Genomic DNA, 27370 nt, shown 5'->3' on the forward strand with positions numbered 1-27370 from the left:
TGTGATTAATTAAAAGGTAATCACAAAATTTTTCAATTCTCATCATGTTCCTATAGTTGGCGTTAATATAAAAAATATTAGTTTAAAAGAAATAATGTCTATTTTAAAGCTTTTTGTATATTTTTTAAATAGGTACTTGTGACCTATAAATACAAAACAGCAGTTCTCTACTGTGCATTTCAGTGTGTTATAAGTGGGTTAAGCCTGGACAATTTTTTTAGGAAAGGGCTGTAAATGTAATGAGATTTTTCATCTTTTTTATAAAAGAAAACTTGTTTTGTGCTTTCCTAATGCTAAAATGGACATCCCTTCCCTTAAGTAGAGAGAACAATGTGAGCTTCATGCATATTAAGCATTGGCCCCTTGCGTGGGGTACAGCAAAGATTGTAACTTAGCTGAATTAATGCCATTTAACCTTTTAACATAAACTGTTTTAGTTGTAGTACAGCTGGAAGTTCATACTGGGTCTGTTTCATTCTGGATTCTTTCCAGTTAGAAGAGTAGGTCGTCAATCTACAATGCTTTGCCACTTAAGCTCCTAATAAGTATGTATGTATTCCAGTATATTATCAGCATAAAAGGGCCCTTTGTAAGAGTATGCTTCACAAAGGAATTAACTGTAACACTGTACTTAGATAATTGTTGAGTTTTCACACAGTCATGGATAAGCAAAGTGTCTCATTTGAGACCAAGCCCCTGAATTGAGAATTGTATGCTTCCTGGCAAAACAAAGAAATCAGATGATATGAGGCTGTCAGCAACTCTTGCTTTCTGTCTGGGGAAATAAGAAATAATGAAATAAAAACTGCAGAGCAGCAACATTAGATGTATTCAAGGGGTTATTGTCAACTCTTATTTGATAAAGCCAGACAGCTGACTTGCTCTCACTGTCCTAAGGTTTCCATATCCTAATGTTGCCCCAAGTGTGACCCTGAACATTTGATGTACTAGGTAAAAAAAACAAAAGTCCTGTTTTATCAGTATAACTTTTAAAAGTAGTGGGTAAAGAGAGTTAGTGCTGATATTTATTCACTGAAGAGATTAAGGATTTCATTTTTCTCGAAGAGCCAAATGTAGTTATAGTAGTACAATATTGATGTTATATATTGTAGTTTAGGCTGTTAAAAGTCCAGCCCTTAGTTACTGATGGATTTCACTATTATTATTTTAAATCTTTAGCCTGGTCCTAGGCAACACATTTAATTTTAAACGACTTTTATATTCAGGTAATAGGTTTATTTCATGCTGAAAAAAAGAAGAAAGAAAACACACCGTTTCAGCCGTTCAACGTGTGTGCCTCACACCTGAGGAAGGCTCCACGGCCGAAACGTTGTGTTTTCTTTCTTCTTTTTTTCAGCATGGAATAAACCTATTACTTGTTCCTTTGCAGCCTACGCATGCTGACGCAGCTACCAGCCTGAACTAATTTTATATTCTATGAGTACGCTTTGGATAACAGAGCATTGTTACAGTGATTTGTGTTTTTTAGTTAGTTCACGTACAGAATAAACATACTGCGTATAAGCCAAAATATGTGTAGGGATAAATTAAAAGACTGCTTTCAAAAGACAGAAGAATTGAAACAGAAGTGGGATCATGAAAAGAAAAGCACTTGGCACTTGTAAAAGCACCCTGTACAACCTGCTAAATATTTCCTGAATGATGAATGAATGTGATTTATAACTGTCTCATTTAAATTGTCATACTTGATTTATTTTAACAGTACATCAAAATTGATTGTCTCATTTCTATATAACACAAACAAGAACCTCTGAAAAGTTTTATATATAATGGTATGAATGTTTACTTACACCTTTGATAATTTGTGTTTACCAATGTTAAGGGAAAATACTTTAAATATTATTATTATTATTATTATTATTATTATTGATGATGATTGTGTGTTTATATTGAAAATAGTGAAAATGAAAAAGAATAAAATTTGGTTCGAGCTATATTCAACAGATTGTCACATCTTTTGTCAAATCAATGGGAATAAATAAGAATAGTTTCCTCTTATAAAGGGAAGGAGGGTGAAAGACATTTCAACCCGAAAGCCTAATTTGAGCGGAAAGATTATCTTAAAACCGCCGTGTTCTTATTGATTCATGTTCAAACTGTATCAAGTATAAAAGGACAATAATGAGTTTATACACCTTGGTGGAATTGCATCTCGTCCCTCTGCAATGTATCAGCCAAAGAGCACTGAGAATGCGGACAGCTTAATGCTTTTGAATTACAGGGTCCGTCTGACTCGACATGATCCAGTAACGTTTACTGTGCTGTACGTTGTTACATGAGGATCAGCCTGCTTCATTAGGTCTGCATCAAGTGCCACTGTCTAAAGCATCTGAAAAACAACAAGCATACGGACAGCCTTCAGCTTAGCTTCATTGAGATTTCCTTCAACTTTGGCTGATTTGTGACTCTTTGCCTCCTGCTGTAATTGATTCATGCTAATAAAAGCACTATAATCCTGGCATAGAAAAGGTATGATGACTGTACTACAGACTTAATACAGCCATTTTCCCTGTCTTTATCAAAGAATTGGGATATGTACCAGTTTAATTACTTTGTGACCTTCTTGTCAACTGTATATCAGAGCTGCTGTAATTACATTTCAGAACATACAGACACAAGTGCACTTTTATGTAAATTTAATTTTTATGCAATAATACTCCCTGTTAATTCTTCATCATAAAGTTCAACCTATCTGTTGTTTTTAAGCTATTTAGTATATTTATGCATGTGATGTGTACATCCACCATATGTCTGCCTACCATTCTAAATTAAACCTGAATTGGGCTACTGCTGAAGGCAGAATATAAAATTAAAATTTGAAGTTTCTTATTCAAATATAATTTAAATATTCATCAAAGAAAAGCAATGCTCAAAACTGACGGAGACTATTAACATCAAAAAATATAATTAAGTGCACTGGGTATCGGAATGCACAGTTGGTCAAATAGCCAAGTGGTCTAATTGCTTCAGAGTCCAACAACAGATAGTTTTCTTTTATGCAATATCTCTGGAACTAAATAGACATTGAAATGGTTTCCTGTGTGGTACAATTAAATATTGCTTGAAGAACAGACTTTATAGGGTAGGTATGTCATTGGTTAACAATGTTGAATAAGACCGTGATCTGCTGTTAGTTGTCAGTTGCCAAGGAACAATATTTGATTAATAGGAAAAATAAACTTGAGAAAATAGTATGCAAAAGTTGTTTAATATTATTTGATATTTATGGACTGCTGCTTCAGTCTTTTTGATCTGTTACTGACTTTATCAGCTTCATTAAATGGTCTTTTCCATGAATAGTTTCTTGATTTGTTTGTGATAATTGATGTAATAATTAGGATTCACTGGCTGTAGAAGGTTTTTTTTTCCTTCTTTGTAGCAGATTGTACATACTCCCAGGTCTAAAGAAAATAGCCGTAGGACCACTACAACTCTGAGTTTTCAGCTGTAAGCAATTAGTCTTCTGCAATGGGTGATAATCTGTAAAGGAAATTTATCAAAAGGAACCTACCTAATGTTTGCATAAGAGCAGATGTGAAACGGTATTCCTGAGAAACGTCTTGCCAAAACACACGGGGTCAGTAAAAGAAGAGAAATAGAACAAAGAGTATAGGCAGAAAGAATAATTTATCACATAACTTTGACCAGTCTGCCGTGCATTGTAAGATTGCTAATGTATTTTTATAAGGGCCTGTATCTCTAATAATATGCAAAGGAACAAGTAATAGGTTTATTCCATGCTGAAAAGAGAAGAGAGAAAACACAACGTTTCGGCTGTGAAGCCTTCTTAAGGTGTGACACCGAAACGTTGTGTTTTCTCTCTTCTCTTTTCAGCATGGAATAAACCTATTACTTGTTCCTTTGCAGACTACACATGCTGACGCAGCTACCACCTGAACTACTTCTCTAATAATATGTTTATTTTATTGGGTTAGTTGTAGTGGAACAATTTAAATAGTCAAAATCAGAACTACTGACATGTATTTTTCACCAGTTTCATTTGACTAATAAGGTTAACTCTGGTTACTCAATGCAATCACATCACATGTCTACAGATACCAATAGGGAGTAAGATCAATACATGAAAGCCTGAAATTTCCTAAAGCAGCTTGTTCAAATGTTGAACAGTAATTTTAACATCTGTTTGACAATATCTAGAAAGTTTGGGTAAAGAATGCTAAAAATAATCAATATGTCTATGAACAGCCATGGCACTAAATGTACTGGGGGGAAAAAGTGGATTTCCAGCCCTGAATTTTCATTAATTGCAAGGCTCAGTATATATATATATTGGTGTGTTTATTTGTATACTAAAGGATGGTTTTGCAAAATTGCAGTTGAAAGGTAAAGCATTTTCTCAGTCTTTGGTAGTGAATAATATATTATGCTTACACTACTTATATCAGTGACAGAAGTGCGTGCAAAGCTCTCTTAAGGGTTCCATTGTTGCCGCTTCACGGCACACAGCCTTGTACTTTCAGGCTCTACATATGGTGCTAGTAGATATTTAAAGCCCTTCAGATTAACATTTTATAGGTCATGATTAACTCAGTCTCTAAAACAAGGCAGAGACTTGAATTTAATAACTGTTTACGAATAAAACGCACTGAGATTTGGTTTGCTTCAGTCACCACACACAAAAACCATTTCGATGCTGTTAAATAATTAACTGCAGCCATCGGTTAAAGGTTCTTTCCGACTTCTTAGGGATTTACATGAATATCTCGTTGCAGCTAGACTCAAATTGAACAGGGAATCAATACCCACTTCTGTAGGGGTTTCTTACCAGATAGTAATTCTGCATCTTTGAGTGCAAAAAGCAGTTTTTTATCTTTAAAAAAAGCCTCTGAATTGAATAACAATATTTTTGGTAATGAAAAAAGAAGTTGTTGTCTAGTGTCTTCTGACAATATCCTTTTTAAAGGAACAACTAGAGGTCAATTCCACACAGTATTTTCAGCATGGAACTAAAACAAACTTGTTCCTCTACAACTCTCCACATAATCTTTGTTGGGTTTTCTTTTGCCCAAAACAACACCTACATGTAATAATATACATAGAAGAATTGTTAGGCTTCCAAGTGTGGATGCCTAGTGACAGCAGTTTTTTTTTAACCTATATTTCTAACTGATGCTGCTAGCTGTCGCACACTGTGTAGCTGTAGCTGATCTGCTCCACACATGGCGTGTATACACAAAACTAACTTGTACTGTGGTGATGCATCAACCAAGATGGCAGTGTGACTCTTGTTTTTGAAAATGCTTTTCAAAATCATCTTCCTTGGGACCACTGCTCTGTATGAATTGCAGCTTGGCAGCAGTGGCAGCGATTGAATTAGGACTGCTTTGTGAGATAGTGGTTAGGACTCTAGTTTAAGATTCCAGTTTAAGCATTGTTTTCATACTTTCACTCAAAATTGTTCCAGTAAAATGCCCTTCTGCATAAGTGGGTACTCACCATGATGTCTTTGTAAATGAGTATTTTTCCAACTGATTGCCAGTTTGTTTCCAAACAAACTCAAACTGCCTGAGTTCACAAAATACTGTAGGTATTAACTCAACATTTCTCAGGCATTATCCCTGGTGCAGAAGCATTTAAAAATGGTGGTTCTGCGTAAGATAGTGGCAGAATCAAAACTGATCAAAATGCCACAAACACATCATACTATGACTGTTCAAAAATTGTTTTGCCAATTAAGTCCAGATTACATGTCTCATTGAAAGCAAACATGCTCATAATGTGTGACCCATGCTGTCTAACTGCCATTGGTCATATGCACCACTGTATTCTAAAAAGTTCCTCTTGGTCAGATACTTTGTAACACAACTTCAAAATTGACAGGTTTCTTTCCAGGTGCCTGCTAATTGATGAGCAAGAATAAGAAGTATCAACCAATACTAGGACCCTAGGGCCTTATTCTGAGCTTTTTTAAACTCCTCTTCTCCAGATCCAATAAACTGATAAGTTAATAAATTGACTGGTAAGAGCAACATCCACGCCTGCATCAGCTTGGCTCAGAATATATAATACATTTTGTGATATCAGACAGAAGGCATTGCAATATTGGAATGGCTTATTGGCTTTTTATCATCAGTTTGTGTTTTGGGAAAATATTTTAACATTTTAAACATAATATAGGCAAAAACAAACATTTTTTTTCATATGCCGATCTTTTTATACCTCCCTACATATTTACACTTATGTGGAAATATTGTTTAGACAATTCAGGCAAGTTGTTTTGTTTATAATCTTGGGTCAATTAATTAATATTCTGACAAAAAAGTTTGTTAAACTTAATATGGCTAAAAGTTTTGAAATCTTGTTGTAATGCAGACATAGCAGTACTCTGACTATTCATCTAAATTTCCCTTAAATCAATTCTATTTGGATTTTTTTAAAGACAAAGCTTTGGAAGTATTCATTTTCATGTACTCAACATGTCATCCCTGAAGCTGAAATGTTACTGTGATAAAATTCTAAAATTAAGTATTGCAAAAAGGGCCAGTGAGGTGAGTAGCTGAAATTCAGTAAAAAATGCAAGAAGTAGAAGTAGAAAACCCTCATTTCATTTTTTCTCACAAAAACACATCAAACTGTCAGTTAATAATTTGAATGGAAGGGCTACTCTGGATAAACCTGAAGAAAAGAAGAAAATATACACATCTGTTTATATTAACTATTCCAGAATAAAATGATGCATTAGCTAAAATTTTAGTTTTTATCTAACATAATACCAGTTTAGAAATCACATTCTTAAACTTTCCTTCCCCAAATATTACATAAAATGTTGCAATGAATATTATTAATAAATCATTGGACCTTGGCGTAATTAGGTATAGTATGTCATGGAGAGGTGTTCACTCAGATAATTCAGCTGCTGGTAAGATTCTAGTTCACATGCTGTAGTCAAGGAAGGTCAGGTACTCCATTCAGGTAACTATAAAAAAATTAATGCAACAGAAACAGTAGGCTAGTTTGTTGATTTTAACTGATATGCTTTATGTTAATCTGTCTAGCATCAGAGTAATGTTGCCCATTCATATCTACCAGTTTGAATCCTGTGATCTTTCTGCACTTGCTTTAAATGTAAAAAAATGCAACCTTAAACCTGGATTTTGATATTGCTTTTTTTTATTGTACGACAATGTCACAATTACAGTGCATCACAATTCTGTGTCAATGATGGTTTTAATTCCCCTTGCAGAGCATTAAGTAACATTAAACTCATATGTCATTTATGTCACCCATTACTAATTCTCAGCAGCATGTTAATTAAGGTGTAAATTGCTTTGTTGGAAAACCAGACAGCTAAATATGTATAATGTTTCAGGGGCCCAACTAATGACAGCTGAACAAAAGTGAGTCCTTTTAGGATGTGAAGACATTTTACTGTTTTCTTAGTTGCAAGAATTGTTTGTATGCATTATTTCTTGAGACTTGGTATCAATTTCTTAACTTCAGATTTTAGAAAAAAATATGTAAAACATTGTAAGTTTTCTAAAATGAGTCAGTTGTTCAGTACTAAATACATGTGAAGCCCATGTTCCTGTTATCATAAATGCCATCAGTAATGCCTCGTTGCTTTCTTATCGGGCACTTCCTGCTGTCAGCCTGATTTCAATAGCAGACTTGCATCAAACCTCCTGCAGTATTAAATTGAGCTAACACCATGATTTTAATTGTGCAAGCATATGAAACTCCTGAAAGGGTAGGCTGCAAGATGGGATTAGATTATGCATATTTTGCTGTGATTATAAGAAGAATTCAGATTTTGGGAAACAAAGTACTGAAATCAACCATTTCAACAGAAGCCGACAGAACCCTAGGACTCTTTAATTTGTTTTGTTTTCTCAAGTCCTCAAGTCCTCTTCCAAAGCACGTGGTAAATTTATCAAGGTTACTGACAAAGTTCTAAAAAAACTATAAAGTATCCCTAGTCAACAAATTATTTTGTTCATTTTTTTATTTATAGATAAGTTTAATACGTGCAAGGACACATTTGCCAAATTCAAATACTTCCATTTTAAGAATGTGTTTTAAAGATTTTTGCATATGCATACATTCATTGGTAGCTGCATACTTCTGAAAAATAGGACAGTGTTCATTCAAGATGAGCTAGTCAATTTGTTTGTGATATCACAAAACATATCTCATTAATCATGAAAATGCCATTCCCAACACAGACGTTTTTCCTTAAAAGATGAAGGACAGTTTTAATCAGGTTGTATTTCAGTTACCTTCTAACAGCATATGGTGTATTTTTTTCCTAATCGGTAATAAAGATGAAAATACACAATTTATTCTTTGAAGATAAGTTCATAAAACATTTTTTGAGTAAAAAGGTTTATGTATATGTTTTATGAGCAGACTGTAGCTTACTGAAGCAAGATATGATTTAGGTATCCGAATTAATTCTGTTTTTTGCTTTCATTTGTTCGTGAGACTTTCTGAGCTTACAAATGAGCCGTCGTGACTCTATGTATTCAAAAGATTCTGAGAAAGAGCTCTTGTGATGGAAAATCTCAGGGAACCAAATTATTCTTTATCTTTTACCATAAAAATCTTTTTGGTTATGGGTTTGCATGACTTGGATTCTCTGAGAGGATAATTAATGTTATGATAAAACAACTTATGAAAAGAAAAAGGCAAAGGGACAATCTACTTATCTCCTGATAAATAAACAAATGCGAGGAACAGCAGTTTGGTTAAAAAAAAGTTTGCAAAGAGATTAAAGACATCATCAACAAGTGCCATACAGTATACTTCTGCTCTGTGACATTGAACATATTATGAAAAAGTTTAAGATGCAAAATGTAGCGTAAGTTAATTTAAAATAATCTCCATAAATAATTGTCTGTGAAGGCTTTTGATGGACTTAAATAGCAAACATATTTAATATGTTTATATTGTATGCCAACAACATTTTTAATATATATTTCCCAAACCCAGATAAGTTGTATTTAAAATCAAAAGCAATTAGGAAGGTCTCTAGTCAGTATACTTTACATTTGTTAGGATCATTTTAACTCAAAAGGATAACTTTATTTAAGATAAGGTTAATTTTTTTAAAATAAAAAGTAATAGTGCAGTACTAATAAGAGTAACACAAATAAAACTCAACTTAAGATTCTGAATTTTCTCTTGGTGTATTTGAAGACCCGTTGGCTTCAAAATACAATACAGTTTGCTTTAAATGGTGTTTTTAGTGCTATTTGTGAACTTGTTCAAACAGAACAATGTAATAGCCTTGCAATATGGACAGGATTTAAGTTGGCTTCCAGTAGAGTTTGATTACAGTAAATTACATAAAATATGCATAAAATAAATGCCATTGTAAAATATATGCAGTGAGACAAGTAATAATGTAGAGTCTTATGAAATACAATTGCAAGAAAATTGCTTAGTTTTGCATAGCTTTGATTCTTTGTGAAAGGCATTGTGGGTGCAGCTGCAAACATTTGTCATTTCTAACCAGTTGTTTTTTTGTGCCTGTTTCATAAATAAATTTCTTTTGTCATCTGTTTTCACAAAAGGCAGTTACTAATCCAGTGGATTTCCTTTTCAGCTACCTTCTTTAATGTTGAAAATCCAAGAGACACTGTATGTTAAGCGTCCAAGGGTGAAACCAAGTGCTTGGTATATATGAATGTAGTTGTGTTTTGTGTCATTGTTTAGAGTATTTTTCCCCTTGGTTTCTTATTTTAAGATTTTAAAAAGCCAAATCCTTCTTTTCCCCATTTGTGGCCGTTTTGTTCTCTTTCTAGAACACGCTGCAATCTGTAACATAAACACACCTGCGCTTGTGTGAAAATGTGTGAAGAAAACCATTCCAACTATCAGAAAACAATAGGAGGAAGAATGCTAAGTTGACTTACACAGTTATGGAATATTCCTTTAAGAAAATCAAATATTTTATTGGATTATTTTTTGGTGCTTGCTTGATTTTTTAAGAAAAAAAGATTAATTGCCTTAAGGTCTGGTCTGAAAATTCTCTAGGCTATTTCAGCTTCTCACTGCTGTCATGATATACTGGCCTTTTCATTTTAATGCAGGGGTATTTGTTCAAGTCAGTAGAGTTTGCATTTTAATCTTCCTTAGAACAGTAGTGAATAATGGCCCTTGGCAGGAGATAATGAAATTTTCTTAATTTATATTTTCAAACTGAAGCCTCAATTGGAAATGGCATCCTGTGGCCTGAAGACATTGCTGTAGTACAAATTTCATGGGACCACTAGTAATAATGTGATGCTACCATTGACAAGGAATGATGGGACAGTGAAGAAGTAATTTAAAAAAGAAAAAAAGACGTTTATTGTAGCATATCTAATGATCTGCAGAAAATCCCAAATGCTTTGCTTTTTTATTTTTCATTTTTCTTGGTGCTTGACAAGAGAAACAAATGTTATCTTCCCAAAACAGAAGTCACTGTTAAAAATGCACAACAAAGCCATTGATTAAGAACACTTCTTGCTATAGATTACACATATAGTCTTATCTTGACATGATGCACTTTTTAAGCTATAATTATGACTACCAGAGAGCAGTGAAGGGACCAGACTCAATTCACAGGGCTGCGTATTGGTCACACTTTCGACGTGTGCCTCCAGATGTAAAACAAAAGTCTGAAAAAGGAGTTGTAAGCATGGTACTGGTCTAGATTAATTTATTTTGTTTTCTTCTTTCCTGGTGTTGCTTTCTTTTCTGTGAACAAAGTGCAAAGCTGCCAATACAATCTCCCAAAAATAGGTCAGCCATAACATTATAATATCATTCATTATCTCTTGTTGTGAGAAACAGCCGGAGTATTTTGAAAATGTAGTAGAATTAAGGGTTAACACAATTCTACCTCAGCAGTTCAAAGAAAAACATATCTCACTGTGAGTGCATTTTCGAACAACATCAGGTGATTCATTTAAATACACTGAACAATCTTCCCGAGCTCCGACACCTCTGTGAGAATACTCATGTGGGAATATTCCCCCCTAATGGAAGAACTCTGACAAACAAAAACAAACTAGGAGACAGTTTTCTCTAATCAGGCAGTCATCCTGTACACAAGCACAATTTGTAATTAAATCAGGCATGGCTTTTACAATGAAATAATTAATTTACATGTGTAATAATTCTGTTGTAAATTACTGTCTTTGTCTGCAAATGACAAATTTATTGCAGTGTTAAGGTCGTGTAGGTATTTTAAATTGCCTGTCATTGTATTTAACCTTCTTAAATATTAATCACCAGAATGGAAGTTGTTTAAAGTGATTTTATTTTCATTCTGATGGATATCTGTTCTCCACTGCTACAGTCTCATCCACTCTTCAGCTCAGATAAAGTAAGAGTGAAGTGGTTCTAATTTCATCATTTTTCGAGAGAGAATGGGGAAGTACAGTTACTACAACACTAGTGCATGGTGCCCAAGGTCATTATGAAACATAAAGAATAATTCCCTCAACTACTGAAAGGGCTCAAATTATGCCTCTTGTCGAAACATCTTTGACCTCAATGAAGTATATTTGGATCATTAAGTAAAATAGCAACTTCAAACAGTGGAATAGAACAGTTCTGTTGTTCATTAATGTAAAGCATTCTTTGTGAATTTGTTATTCCTATCTGTCAGATTGAGTACCTCACTGTTCATCTTTGTCACTATATTTAAACGGTCCACATCAATATCTCAGATTCACACTTCTAGTTAAAAAGCACTTATCACAATCATTCACTCTGGCCCCTTTTAAAACCCATTGTCTCTCACTTGGAAATTGTTCACAGTTACAGCAATATAGCAGAGTTTTTGTTTGCCACAGTTTTGTTTGGAGATATTGACTAATGTAATATTAATTAACTGTGTCACTTTATTGATTGTTACAAGTCAAGTGTAGAAAAGAGTCAGCAGTGTATTATTTTAAAGCTGTGTTAACTTTGAAATTAATGTCCAGGTTTATATTAATTATCTTGCCCTTCTCTCTCTCTCGTTGCAGGTGCAACAATCGAACACAGTGTGTTGTGATTACTGGGTCAGACGTCTTCCCTGACCCTTGTCCGGGGACATATAAATACCTAGAGGTCCAGTATGAATGTGTTCCCTACAGTAAGTATAGAACTTCATTGGAGCCTCTTTTTTATTAGAAGACAGGGAGATTGTGATGTTTGTGCACTTCGTTTCCTCCAGTAAATTGTGCATGCTGGGCACATGGATTCTTTGGAGCTTTAGTGATCCAAACCTTTCGGTAATGCACCAGAAGATGGATATACAAATGTACATTTTGTCCTTTCTCACTCTGTTTTCATCAAAAAACATGTGAATGACACCTTCTGTAATGTGTATTTTAAAACTCTGCTTAAACATTGCCTGATGCATTGTGCACTTTCCTTGCTCAACAAACCCTCTATTAAGAGAAAAATGGAAAACTTGTCAAGAGCATTCCTGGATCACTCAGGGTCCTGGATATCCATTTGCTGTCAAAGATTCTTTATATACATTTTTTTTTAATCTGGACAGGAGCCATAGATTGATGCTGACTGTGAGCTTTATCGATTTGTTTTTTCACTCACTTATTTTCTTTGTTAAGATTGGTACTTTATCCCTCTACTGAAGTCCCAAATTTGGTATTCAGGGTGATGGATGGGAAGTTGTACTGATGCCTGGTACCAGCTGCTTACAAATTGTTTTGGCCTACGTTTAGTTTATAGGACAAATCAACCTTAATTTTGATCATGTGCAGGTTGAAAAGCTACCTGCTGTTAGGGTTAGTTTTCTTTCACACAGCTGCCAGTACATTAAAAAAGCACCTTCCCATTACTCCAGCTAATCCTCTTGCTGGCAGGGTTTATTGGTATGTATTTAAAAGGATAATAATGAACCAAGCCATCTCCCTGCAAGCATATTTTCTTGTATATGCAGGAACTTGGCTGCTAGTCTTTTACTGGCTCTTTATTTTCTTCACCCCTGAGTTGGGATGCTTACAGTGTTGTTCATAGAACGAACTCTTTTCTTCTTAGGTTTTAGGTTATACAGTTAAAAGACATTTATATTTTGGGCTGAAACCAAAAAACAAAAATGGTTTATGGAGTGGTTTATGTTTAAGTGGGTAGCTGCCTCAGCATGCATAGGCTGCAAAGGAACAAGAACTTGGTTTATTCCATGCTTGAAAGAGAAGAAAGAGAACACAACGTTTTGGCTCTGGACTCCACAGCCAAATCGTTTTTTCTTTCTTCTCTTTTCAGCATGGAATAAACCTATTACTGGTTTATGTTTAGTTTTAATTTATATGGTTGCTTATGGCCCAGGCAAATGTTTCCAGTGTTATTCCTAACTCCTCGATCCTACTTCTGACTCCAAAAAGGTTTTTAAACATAATTTTGTAACAGTGGGGGAAAAAAGATTTTCTAAACAATATATGATCTTGGCTCAAAATATGAATGTGTATCATCACTAATTTTTTGGAATTACAATACATATTAGATGTGAAAAGAATCCATAGTTATGAAGCCCTGTAATGCTACAACTTAAAAGTCGTAAGAGTGTTACTCATACATGCAATTTCTAATTTATATTTAATTGGCCAACATGTCACCATTAAACCTGTAAATTTGATCAATATTTTTACCTCCTTCCAGCTATGGACAAATGGTTAATTTGTTACTGTGCCAATCAGCAAAGCCTTTTGGTTTTGGACAAATGTAAAGCCTTAAAATACTCTTGAGCACAATCATGTTTCTGGTGGTGACAAGGGATAAAGTAGTCTCACAATGTACACAAATGCAATTCGGATGTTTCAAAAAACACATCAGTGACATCTGTGTAGTGCTAGCTATTTGATTTTTTAAAATAATTGCACATTTGACTTAGAGAAATATTTTTATATGAATTACTTTCATTTGGAATGTGGTGCTTTGTCCACTTTTTACTCTGCACACTTTTTTTCTTACCAGTTTAATAGAAGCTTCTAGAACAAAGAGACTATGCATTCAGAATTATTAGAATTTCATTTTTTTCTTGTGTTGCCACAGCTGTATGTCTATCCTGTTTGTTTTTTTCTGTATTTGATAGCTTGCAGTTGCAAATTGACTCTATTTGCAAATCAAGCCCTTGACCTCCAAGTTCATTTTTTCATCTTGCTTGCGCACATATGAAATGTTGCTTGAAATGTACTAATAAATGCAGTAAATTAAATGAATATAATGAATATAAGTTGAATTTAGGATTAAAAACACTCCAAGAGATATTACCAGTTCATTGCTTATAGTTGGTATAAAGCTAACTTTCCTACACATTGCTTAGAAAATATGACATAAATACCATTTCATTTACAAATATGAATATAATCTTAAATTTAAGTGAATAACCTTGACTGTCCCAATATCAGTACCTCACAAGAAACAAAATTAAGGTAGTAACTTAAATGCTTTTAGCTTAACATTGCTAGAACCACTTTTTTGATACTGAAAAGCTCTTCTACTGCGTTGTTATCGAGAGGGGCCACAGGCCACTTGGAGCCATGCTTGTCTCCAGGGTAAAGCCAAGATCGATCAAACTCATGCTGTTCAGCTTCCAAACTAAGGAGCAATTACCGAGGCAATTCACGGCAAAGGACGCCCAGAATACCAGGACAAAAGAATTGACTACGGTTTTGTAGTGCATCACCTCAGAAATCCACATATCTTCGTTACTTTTATATAGAACATAAGACATATCTATTATTCTTTTCACTGCCTGGAAGAATTACTTTTACAAAGACTTGAATTTTCCACATACAGCAACAAATTATTTCCTCTTTTGCCAGGAGCACTAAACTACTTCTTGTTTAGGAGGCTTTGCTCTGAATACATAAGTTGTGTCAGAGAATATCTGCTCTCCGCTCTTACCCCTTGCTTGCTGAAAGTTCTGATATAGTTCAGAAAGTTTGCTACCACCTGTACCCACATGTCCATCAGGGCAAGTCCGCTTGGTCATTTTCAGCTAAATGTGCTTCATGAGGGTTTCTGAAGGGCTTTTTAAGTGAATCTTAAAAATAAGAAAAATGCCTAACCACTATCGTTATGATCACCTTTTAAAACGGAACTAAATATTTAAGATTTTTGAATTGTGGACAATCTAGTTCAAGAAAACTTTTAAAAGTCTATATATGCAATCTTGATAACAGACTAAACCTAGCCCTAATTTATTGCACATTTCTTGTTTTTTTAGGATTTTGCTATAGTATTCTATAGCATAGATATAGATGGCATGCTAACAAACTTCCTGGTCCAGCAGCTATTTTTTATTTCCATGTACTGTGCCATGTGCCATTGTTCCCTTGGTGCACTTTATATGGACTGGTATTTCCTTCAAAAAAAATAAATGGAAGGCTGCAGCACAGTGTTTGTAACTAAGCGTTAATCAATGCCTATTCAAACAAGAGCCTTTTTTTTCTCCCACTTATTTGCTCCTTTAGTTTTGACATTAAATACTCATGTTGACTCATGGTGACATTATTTGCCAATTGAATTCCTGCCCAGCTGTCTATTAAGCTCCAAAATAACAAACCACTTGTGTGTGTTTGAGCTGCTGATTGAGTCTGCCCTGCAGCCACCTTAGGCCAGTGTGAGAAACTCACTGGCTTGGGGCAATGGACTGTTGCCAGTCCACCAGTTACAACACAGGTATATACATATGCGAGGTAGGACACCAGACAACTCTCAGTGTAATTAGTGCTGTGCTTCCTTTAAACAAACACACGCTCTTCCTGTCCATGGTCTTATGTGAGATTTTGGGTCACAAGACACAAATGAATAGTTTGAGTTGGCAACATGAAGAAGCAAACACCATTAACTGTCTTTAAAACAATAATATCATTCTCATTAGATGACAAAATGGCCCTTTTCTTGATATGCTGTCAATGTCAAGGCCTTAACTTAAATGGAACTGAGTTAAAGAGTTTTTATTTTTGAGGATGGGGAATGGGGAGGGGTTGTTCTTTTGTATGTGTGAATGTTGTTCATTAAATGTTTCACTCTTTTCTTTCCTTGTACAATCTGCAGGAATCAACCAGTGCCTGACACTTTTACTGTACCTCTTGTGTCTAGAAACTGATGACTGCTTTGATACTTACTAATACCTAAGACTCAGGTCAACGGTCTTATCTCTTTCCTTTCCAGATTTTTTTCTCCTTCTCTTTGGCTGCTCCTGATATCTCTGCGGTTTCTTAATTCATTTGTTCTGTGTTTGGTTTCATAGGCTACAAGAATGCAGTTCACTGTTTAACCTGACCTTCCACTGAGCATGCTTAAATGCACTTTACATGTCTGAAAGTAGCATATGTGGTTCTTTATTCACCATCAGATACACCTGGTGATCCTATGTCACTGAGAGCTTTAGCATAGTATCAAGTTACACGAATATTATGCATGCAAAACAACAGTTCAAGAGCAGAAAAAGATTTTGTAAATCTTTGATTGTTTAAAGGACTTAATGGTAAGATGACCTGGATGCACATAGCACTAAGATTTTTCTCAGTGATTTTGAAAATTATTATAAAGTTAGTATTATGCAGCTGTATGTTATTACAATGAGTATTCACTAAGTTCTACATTGGATTTTTCTTTTCTATATTACATTTAATTTGTTCCATAGAAAAAGCAAAAAAGCTGTTTATTTGTTTTTAGTATACATTCAGGCTAAAAGAGTTATGTTGTTAGCTGTGAGCACGGTAAAGCAGGCCAAAATAGTAGTTTGCGCTTATTTGTCTTGTATCCCGGCTTTGCTGGAAAAGAAAATTTTCTGTTTAACACACCCAGTCAGTTTCATTTTATTGGAAGTGTTCTCATCACACTCCCAGTGGTTGATGCTATGTCTTGTGTTAGTCTGTGGACACTTATTTTTCACCCACTATTTGTTTTTCTATACCAAAAGCTTCTCAGCTACCTAAGAAAACAAAATACAGATTTGGGCATAACTGATTAAATTGCCTGTTTTTTTTTTTCTTTTGAGGAGCATCTATCATTGATTTGTGACCATTGAATAACCTATGCCTGTTTTCTCATTAATGCTTGTACACTGTCTTTAGCATCACATTCTTCACCTAGATTTGGCACAGTATCTGAAACACTCATTTTTTATTTTTGCCTAATAATTTCTTTGAACAGACCTGCTAAAAATGTTTTTATTTTATTTTTACCAGTTGCCTGAATTTATGCAGAATACAGATAAGCACCTTCTTTGAAACATACTCCATATAAAAATGCATGATTGTGTCAATGTACACAGTTTTGTACATTTAATGTTTTGAATTTGATGTAGAAGACACATGAAAAATCCACTTCTTTTGCCAGTCATTCAATGACTATAGTTATTACAGAGCATCTGTAATTATCAGGGATTGGTCTGTAGTAAATACCAGGTGCTTTCGGGGCACATTTTGATGATGGAGCTGTGCTGTGCACAGGGAAACTCTTCTTAGGGCCACTAGCAAGAATACTGTTCAATAGAGTATCTGATTTTAATTGATCTTGCTTTGAGTAGGTGAGCAAATATGATTTATGTTGCACCCCCATAATAAATAATAACAGTTGTTGCATTTTTTAAGATGAAGCCAATAGTTTATTTTAAATTAAATTATTTTTTAGTTTTTATTACTGTGAAAGTACACACAGCTTTTATTGTGTGAACTGCTTCAAAAATTAAGCATGTTGAAACTGTATTATTCACTTATTTATCTTAGTGTTGAAAATCCACCCCTTCATTACTGAACACTATTACACAAACATTTTTTCTGTATCTCCATGTTGTTTTGAGTAATTTGTTGTTGCAAAAATGGAAACTGATTTAGATATTTTTTTGGATATTGAACATCACATTGGATAGATCAGGGATATTTTTTTCCCCTAATTTCCCCATTTGTACATTTAATAAAATAATGATAGTAGCTAAGCACATACATTTTTAAATGTTTTAGGATTGACACAGTTTCCTTGAACATTTGTTTAAATGGGATGAACTGTAATAGTATCACATGCAAACACATCTTTAATTGTCTTTGATTATGGCTAATTTAAATCTGAAGTCATGTCACTACATCTCCTCTTATTCAAATAGGCATCACCAAAAGCAATACCTTATTAAATTCCTCAAGCTAACAGCATCTCAACAGGTTTAAACCATTTCTTGACAATCTTCTTTCTTTGTGCACCCAGTTCTGCAACATTATGAAAATGTGACAGAAAAGTATCTGGTGTCTGTTGGCTCCTAGTAATTGTTAACAATAGTTGTGAATGTTTATTCACAAAAACAATACAGATAAAGTGGTTGATTTATGAAAGGTAGAAACGAGATAACAATTGGGAATAATATGTACATTTCATATTAAGCAATACTTGATATGAAATGAAATCTGGCAGTAAATTAAGCATTCAGTGTAATTTTCCTGACTTTATTTGAATTACCTTTATTGTAATAATTACAAAACATGAACTTATATTGCATTTTTTTATAATGACAGTAAACTGCTTCATTGTTAAAACATCGGTGGGTATATTTATGATGACCTTTAACCTAAAGGACTATAAAAAATAGTGTTTTAACACCTTTATTCTTCCCCTTTTTAACATGCAACAATAAACACATCACGAGCACAACAGTACAGAATCACAGTTAATTACATTTTTTTAGATGTCAGTCTTTTATTCAATGCTTTGATAAGGTTGCATGATTAAGATTGTATTAAAGCCTTGCTGACATTTCTTGTGATTGTTTTTGCAATTAATCTAGAAGGCAGTTTTATTTGGTCTTTCTTTTAAGGGATGGAAACTGATAACATGATATTAAAACAATGATAACAAGTCACAGTTATCTAATATCTAATGGGTCACACTGGATAGAAATGTTGACTTACTGTAGCTATTGAATGTTTGGATGCATGTGTGCTCATATTAATGTGCAGTACTCCTATTTTGGAATATTCATGAGTGTAAGTGGGCGGTAAGTGTTAAAAAACACTGCACATTTTTTTAGGAAACTAGATGTTTCTTAAATGATGCACAGGTAGCTTGCAATTAAATAACATTCTTCAGTGCTTTTTATCTCAGGATCATTATAACAGCAACTGTTATCTATAGTCCTTTATTTACTCAGAATACTTTATTTAAAGTCAAAAGAATATTATTTTCTTCTCACTGGTCAGCTCTCATGGATTTTGAATTTGGTGACTGTAAACAGACCTACAGTAGTTAAGTGTTAGTACAGTCCTTCATTGTAGTTTCTCTATTCAGGAAAAGGTTCACTTTCCTTAAATATAATACATGCTACCACCATTTTGTGTTACCATTTCTGTTTAAACCTTCACTGTTTTCAGATTCAAAACACGCACTATACTTCTCAACGCTAAAGAAAAAGGTCACACATAATGACTCACAAAAGTAATCTTCTGGAAGTCATTGATGTTCAGTTGTTGAGACATATTCAATTATGCCATCCAGGGTCATTGCTGAATATATCATATATAGACAGCAACATAAATATATATGTAAAATAAGGATGCATTATTAATGACAATAATAATAAAAAAACAGTGGATGTTTAAAAGTTTAATGTTCTGCTGTTTCAATTTTTGTATATGCATAGAGAGATAAATGAATTGATTGATTAGATGCAGGCAGTATAACTAAATGTATCATTGACAGAAACAAGGCATTTTTTTCATTTTATAATGAATTTATTGTATCTTTGTTAAAGCATGGATTTTAAAGATTTTGTTATGTACAACACATGGGGTTTTCTGCACATATCAACTTTTATAATCTACATATAAAAGTTTTTAGATATTGTGTTTGAGGTGTGTGTGATGTGTGTTCAGTAATCCAAATGGTTTTAAAGGGACAATGCACTGGATATCGTGGATTGGCTTAACAGCCCTAACCTTTTCTTTAAGAGATGAAAAGCACTTTTGAAATCTTATAATGGCCTGTTGTGTCACCTCCTGTCTATCTTTACCTTACACAAGCCTAAAGCTTTTAAAAGGTGACACTTTGTATTGTCCTTTTAAACCTCTGTCTCTTAACCCGACCCTTTTTTCATGCCAGGGTTACCTGCTGTTACTGATGTTCACCTTCTTTCTCTTTTTTCCCTTCCCAAATTAGGTCTGCCTCTCTTAGTCCTTGTCTCATAACATTTGTTACTGCGTTTGTAACCTTAGAGCTGATAGTTAATTCATGTTAATCTCTTTTTTTTCCTTGCACTCCCTTTTCATTCTCTCTTCCAACGCTTAAAATAGAAGTGGAGCAAAAAGGTAAATAACTGACACAATCCAAACCCTAGCTCCTTGTTTTGTGGCATATGGTTGTTAACCTCCTACCCCCACTCTGGTGTTCTGATCCTAGCAGGCAGTAGAAAAATAGTCCATAATGACTGTGCAGGTCAATAAACTGTAACAGTAGTAAGATTACTAATAATTAAAGCTTAAGAAACTTGCAGCTTTAAGAAGGTTGTGGGGTGTAGTCGCTGGAGTGCCTAGAGGTTCCTTTTCCATACCCTTGGGTGCTTTCTTGTGTTAGTAGAATCCCATTTTGCCTGGCTTCCAAAACCCTCTCCATAGCATGTCATGGTAACAGGGTTTCTTGGCCTTCTGAACTCACTGCTTCAACTGTCTTTTTTTTCTCCTTTCCCCTTTACTGCCTTCCACCCCTATCCCTTGTTTTAGAATAAAACTAGTTTCACTTTCTTGAGTAGGTAGCTTACACAAATAAATGTGTACTGTTTTTTACTTTTAATGTAGTTTATTTTTCAACCATAAATTAAAAAAGACACTTCTGTTATATCAAAATGACAAGAATTACGGATGCCAGAAAAAAGCTGGCGTCAATATCAGTGTTTTGTGAGCAGGCCGTGAATCCTGCTCTTCAAACTTTTTGTTGTTCCTTGCCTATAGTGCTGTTCATTTGCAGAAAGAAAGTTGGTTTGGTTGTCTTTATTTATATATTTTTACCTTTTGTTTTATTTCATTCCAAAATTCAATACATATAACCAAAAGGTAATATTCTACAGTTACTGAAGAAAAATGTCCAGGACAAATGTGTTCTCATACAATGAGTGTGTTGTTCTTCTTCTGTATGCAGTAAACTTCTGAGTTTATCATGTAATTGTAGAGTAACGGCCACAAAAAGTATGCTTTGTCTCTCACTCGTTTCTTGGGCAACCCCTTACCAAGGCAGTGTCAGAAATAGAATCCTAAGTGATCTGTACTGATACCTTCTGTGTTTGTTTGTTTTATGTTGCTTACTTAAATTATTTTCTTCTTTTACTCTCCCCCATTACTAGTTTTTGTTTGTCCTGGGACTCTGAAAGCTGTCGCGGATTCTTCCTTTCTCTTTGAGGCGGAGCAACAAGGAGGCGCTTGGTGCAAAGACCCCCTGCAGGCGGGTGACAAAATTTACTTCATGCCCTGGACTCCTTATCGTACAGACACGTTAATAGAGTACTCTTCACTGGATGACTTCCAGAATGGGCGTCAAACCACCACATACAAACTCCCTCACCGAGTGGACGGTACTGGATTTGTGGTGTACGATGGCGCTGTGTTTTTTAACAAGGAAAGGACCCGAAACATTGTAAAGTTTGACCTGAGAACTAGGATCAAAAGCGGGGAGGCGATCATCAACAACGCCAACTACCATGACACCTCACCCTACAAGTGGGGTGGGAAAACGGACATTGATCTGGCTGTAGATGAGAACGGCTTGTGGGTGATTTATGCCACGGAGCAGAACAACGGAATGATAGTCATCAGCCAGCTGAACCCTTACACCTTACGCTTTGAGGCCACCTGGGAGACGACATATGACAAACGGTCTGCTTCCAACGCCTTCATGATCTGTGGGGTTCTGTATGTGGTGCGTTCCACGTATGTAGGGAACGAGAGTGAAGTGAGCAAGAGTCTGATTGATTATGTGTATAACACCAAGCAAAACCGAGGGGAGTTTGTGGATATTCCATTCCCCAACCAATACCGGTACATTGCTGCAGTGGATTACAATCCAAGAGACAATCAGCTTTACGTGTGGAATAATTATTACATATTGAGGTATACCCTGGAATTTGGACCACCTGACCCTGCTCAAGGTAAGATTTTTTCATTCCATTTGCAGGATTTCTTGAGACAAAATACTTTAAGATTTAAGATGTAATGTTAAGTGTATATAGACCTTTTGGTTTTCCACAAAGTTGAGTGTTCCAGATACAGATGAGTGTATCAGTTATAAAAGACTGCTTTTAATTCTGAGTTTATTTTTGTTTTAGATGAGTAACAGAAGCTTTTGGAGCATATAAAGCATCTAAAAAGCAGAGTGGTATGAGTGTGACAGTAAACATAATCGCCCTTCATTAATCATATCATGGGAGATCAGTGCTCTGGGATTTTGTGGCTTCATATTGCTAGCGGCACCCATCTTCTCCATAGTAATGATCATGAGGCGCTGCAGCGAGCTCTCATCCCAGTGAGAACTGAGACCTAACCACAGCAGTTCTCCTGTACCTGTTTGGACAAGTAGATAGGCAGCCTTAGGGTAATAGTACAAGATCAATCCCAACAGTGCACAGCCTAAACTAGCCTGCTTCTAGGCTTTTAAACAAATAGTCAACACTTAATATGTATTACATAGCACAAATGGCTTCAGAGAAGAGGTATAAGACTGCACAGAGGAAAGAGATAAAAAATCAGGTTATGTCAGAAGGGTAGGTTTTTAATTTAGCTTTTTAGAACTGCAAAGAGTCAGACATTTCTTTGGGCTAAGAGTCCATAAATTGTGATGGATAATTTCTGTAATTACTGCACTGCCTCATTGCCAAAGGTTTTCAGCCAAAGTGTTCCAAAGCACATACTACAATATTTCATGACTCTGGTCGTCAAGCAGTGATCCACGGGGGAACCATTTTGCAATATTTATTTGCTTTGGTATTTGTGTAGTGTCATCTGAATGAGTCCTGGCTGTGACAGTGAAGCACAAACAAGTTACAGACCCAGAAGACCCTGTTACAGCTGCTGAATATATGAAACGGAGAACATCTAAACATGAGATCTAAAATTAGTATGCAGCCAAAGCTATGAAGATGGAGTCATCAGTGGAAGGAATTGATGACTCGTTTTTTTTAAAGAGTATAACTTGTTTGAAGTTTCTTTATTGCCCTTAAAACACATTGAGATTTTTAATTAAAGATCTACAGCTTTACTGTCTAATGAATGTCAGAAGGTTTAGGAATTTAGTGCAGGAAGATTTAATGCTTATTCAAGCAACTAGAAACAGCAGTGTGACATGGTTTTTGACCAATTTGCATCTGTAAAGCTTGAAAAGAAAAATAAAAGTGCAAGGGTATCATTTTCAGTCTGTGTAACATTGATCGGTTAAGGTCCTTGCTTCTATCTAATGCTAAATTATTGATACATACCTTTATTTCATCAAAACTAGACTTTAAAAGTAGCACATTTTTTTCTGGGGTATACACTAAGCTTCTAAATAGGATTCCTTATGTCCAGCCACGTGCTGATTAAGAATAATCTCTTTCAGCTGGCACTTCCCATCCTATGCGCACTGTATGTACTGGCTTCCTGTGCAAATTAGATGGACTTGGAGTTTCTTGAGCTCAGGAAATACACTGAATGATCTAGCTTCAGGTTGTTTTAAAGCCTAATTGCATTATAGTCTACTAAAGAATAGGCTCCACACAGTGGAGCACCATGTCTAAGAACTCAAGCCCAAATCAATTATAGAGACTGAGACTGCCGCCATTTTTAAAACAGTCTGAAAATGGCTTTTCATTTCGGCTTCTGCTATAGCCTATAATACATGTGTTACCTTTTCAATTTACTGTGTTATTTTCTCTCTTACTCTTTTAAATTTTGTTTGGTGTACTGTGTGTTTTATTCTACAGCACTGAGCTTTTTTCAAAATTATTAATAAAATGCATTATTATTACTATTGATATTAATTAAAGACATCTGCACAGTGTGTGGCAAGTGAACTAGTTTGTTCTTGATTGGTAAACAGCAAGTACTAGTTTAGTGATTATTTTGGCATAACCTGTTTTATACAGATATACAGTACCAGAGATAAGAAACAAATAAATCGGTAATAAAGTAACATCCAATAGACATAGTGTACAAGCCAACAAGACGTTGCATTGCCTGAGCCATGATTTATAATACGTATTTTTTGGTTTTGACTGAAGGAAGTTATTGTGTTTATTATTGGGTCTCATAAGGGAGGAAAATGTGCTGTACTGTCCCGTGAAACCCTTTATGCAGAAAAAATGTTTAAATATTATGTTGTATTAATAATATAATATCAGTCAAAATGTTTACATGATGTCATCTTCACATAAATATAAGGAAATGTTCCATTTAAAATATTATGCTTATATTCCAAAATGTTTTTTTTATAAGATTTTAAAGACTCAGCATTGTTAATTCAGTAACAAAGCTTCCTAAGCATTTCAGTTCAGCTTGGTAAGGGTGTAACAGCATCTTTCCTGGATACAGAAAGTATATGTTTATATTAGTAAACACACTGCATGATTGGGTTACAGCACTACAGACTATATTTGTTATTCTAATGCAGGAGAATGAAAATGCTTTAATCCAAACAAAAAAGAATCATTTATTTTGTAGGATGTACTTCCAATGTTTCATAGAGACGTAAAAGGCATAACTTCAGATTTGTTGTTTTACCACTCCTGTTGTTGTGTTAAGTCATGGTAAGTTGCATCTTTTAGGAAGGTTAAAATGTAATTATTGAAAATCTGGTTCTGTGTCTGATTTTTACTCCATTTTATATTGGCTGAATATTTTTTTAAAAAACTGTAAAGGAATTAGATAGGTTGTTCACTGTTGTCAAGACACATGATTTCTTTAAACATTAGCACAGGACATGTGTATCACTTCTGCTCTGGTCAGCATTGTCAGTAACACAAAGCGCCTGTGTGATGTTTCTAGAATGGTACCCACTGATATAGAGAGCTGCCAGAACAAAATTGTCAAGTTTTATACTGAGTAGAGCATTTGGTTAAAGTTATCAAGACAAATGTGCATGCTTTGATAGTTTCAGTTCAGTGTGGTTTTTGTGCCGTTTATGTCAACCATATGCTTTTATTTTGCAGAAGTGTTATCAGCCTGTAGAAGTGAATAATCCTCTTGCTGATGTGCTTTTTTTAGTGTGTGTGTGATCTGCTGTAATTAACAAAATCTTTGGGCAGTTATAGGGGAACAGCCATGTAGGATGTTTCAAAGGAAGATTCAAGGCTCCAGTAAGATTAAGGAAAACGTCAGGTTTACATGTAAATAAAGCTGAAGGTTTTACAGCTTGTCCTATTAGAACTGTAAGTAATACTGTACTGTAACCACCTTGTAGTATAAACACTCTGTTTTTGTACATTTTACATCTAAGGATCTTTCCAACATTATGGTGAATTAGGAAACACTAGACATTTACTTTGATAAGGGAGCTATAATATAAAATGCTAGTAGATGCATCTTTCAATTCAAAGTATTATATTACAAAACAAGATACAGTAGACTAGGCCTTTTTCAGTGGGTGCCTGAATGATTTTTTGCATGAAAAAAGACAGTAATTTCCATATCCAAGCCACAACGGCTCATTGGGCCAGAGTTTATCCTGGTTTCCGTGGTGTTGAATGAACAAGAGAGCATGTGACTTTCACCTGCCCTCCCCCCGGATGAGAAAAAAAGACACAAGGGGTTATAAAAATAAGGAGCTTGCAAACAAAAGGAGGTAGCTTACTTGGTTGTAAGCAGCCGAATGATCTGATGATCTCATCTGTCGGGTTTCTTTATTCAAGTCAAAGTATTGACTTTCGGGTACCCATAATCTCTCTGTGTAAAAAAAAAATGTTCTCAGTTTTAAACACAAATAAGCTTGTCTTTCATAATATATTATGATAAAATGACTATATCAGATTTTCTACTGCTTCTTCCTCTAACCTTAGTTTCTTCTGGTTGCATTGGCAAGTATTGTAAAGTATCCTGCCATTGCGTTGGTCAAGAAGATGCATGCAAATGAATGCTAGCTTCACCAAAGAGCAGGTGTTTGAAATGGGGGTGCAATTAAATAATTAAGTTTGCAATGCATACATGCAGCTGTAAATGTATCTATTTATATGATGCTTTTTGTAAAGGAGAAAAAGGAAAAGAAAAGAATTCCAAAAATGTTTCCTTTCTCATCAGAGTGCTTATATAACACAGTGATTATTTAGTAAAATTCAGCGTACGGAAACATGGGACCTAACATTCATGTTTGTCACAGACCTTTGCTCAGTAAGACTTAAACGAGGGAAAAAGCAGGCGTTTGTCTTAATATCAAGGATCAAAATTTCCTTGTACCATTGTAAAGACTTTCATTTCTAGAACCTGATAGAATATTCTGTCTTGTCTCAAGCAATCAAATAAATAAGTAATAACCTGAAATTCCACAAGCTGTACCTTTGGCAAAATGCAGGGATATATAAACAAAACTATATTTGACTTCTGAAATTATTAGTTTTGAAAAAATAACCTCTCAGGCCTCACAATAAAATGGTTAATCGAGTAGTTTAATATTAAAACATACTGGAGTTTGTCTTTCGTAGGGTTGATTACCAGAAGCTGCCAGGGAGATTGTGTATGGTGTTTTTTTTTTTGCTTGCTTTGAGGTTCAGTGGAAAAAACTAAAATGCTTTGGAACTTAAACTTTGCTCCTTACTTAATAATGTAAAGTACTTGTTCTTGTTTCAGAGTATTAAGTAGGCTATATATAGACATACCTGAAAAATGCTTGAGAATTTGAATGTTTTTATTCTTTTTAATTTTCACAGAGGAATTAACCTTTGCGGTTTGCAAACTGAGCCTATAGTATGTGTTTTTGTATGTACAATAGTACTGTAGTAAGAATGGAATTCTCCATTTTCACTGTCTTGTTGACGTTTGTTACAGCTGTACTATCATAGTGAAAAAAGGTAAATATAGCACAGCACTGTATCCATATACCATTTTATTTTTATTACATTTTCCTACTGTGTGACATTGTGTTGAACATAGCAGAAATTTAAGATAGTGGAAATTGTTTTATTATTGTTCAAGAGAAAAAAAACACATTTAGAATCTTAGCTGACACAAATGAAGGAATATTATTGTTGTAGTGGTGGGGGAGGGGAGTTGCCTAAGAAAAATCAAGGAAAAATAACCATGGGTCAAACTCACATATAATTTATATTTGAATGGGATACATTCTGTACATGCTGTATATCTATATTATATTATAGAAGTGAATTAAATGTTGTCGTATGCAGTAAAGTGGTAGACTGCTATAAAATATACAGATTGCAATAGAAAGT

General features: G+C 34.7%; 1 protein-coding gene across 8 annotated transcripts in view; it reads left to right on the top strand.

The window, feature by feature from the left end:
• Window positions 1-27370, top strand: part of adgrl2a (adhesion G protein-coupled receptor L2a) — a 113208-nt gene that overhangs the window by 50027 nt on the left and 35811 nt on the right. For all 8 annotated transcript variants that reach the window (XM_088927761.1, XM_088927753.1, XM_088927755.1 and 5 more), the window contains 2 exons: window positions 12000-12109; window positions 21311-22111. In XM_088927761.1, the coding sequence (XP_088783887.1) occupies window positions 12000-12109; window positions 21311-22111 (911 nt within the window). The remainder of the gene's footprint in view (window positions 1-11999; window positions 12110-21310; window positions 22112-27370) is intronic.

Source organism: Atractosteus spatula, chromosome 11 (assembly GCF_055471065.1).
Source record: "Atractosteus spatula isolate fAtrSpa1 chromosome 11, fAtrSpa1.hap1, whole genome shotgun sequence".
In the NCBI taxonomy this organism is placed as follows: Eukaryota; Metazoa; Chordata; class Actinopteri; order Semionotiformes; family Lepisosteidae; genus Atractosteus; species Atractosteus spatula.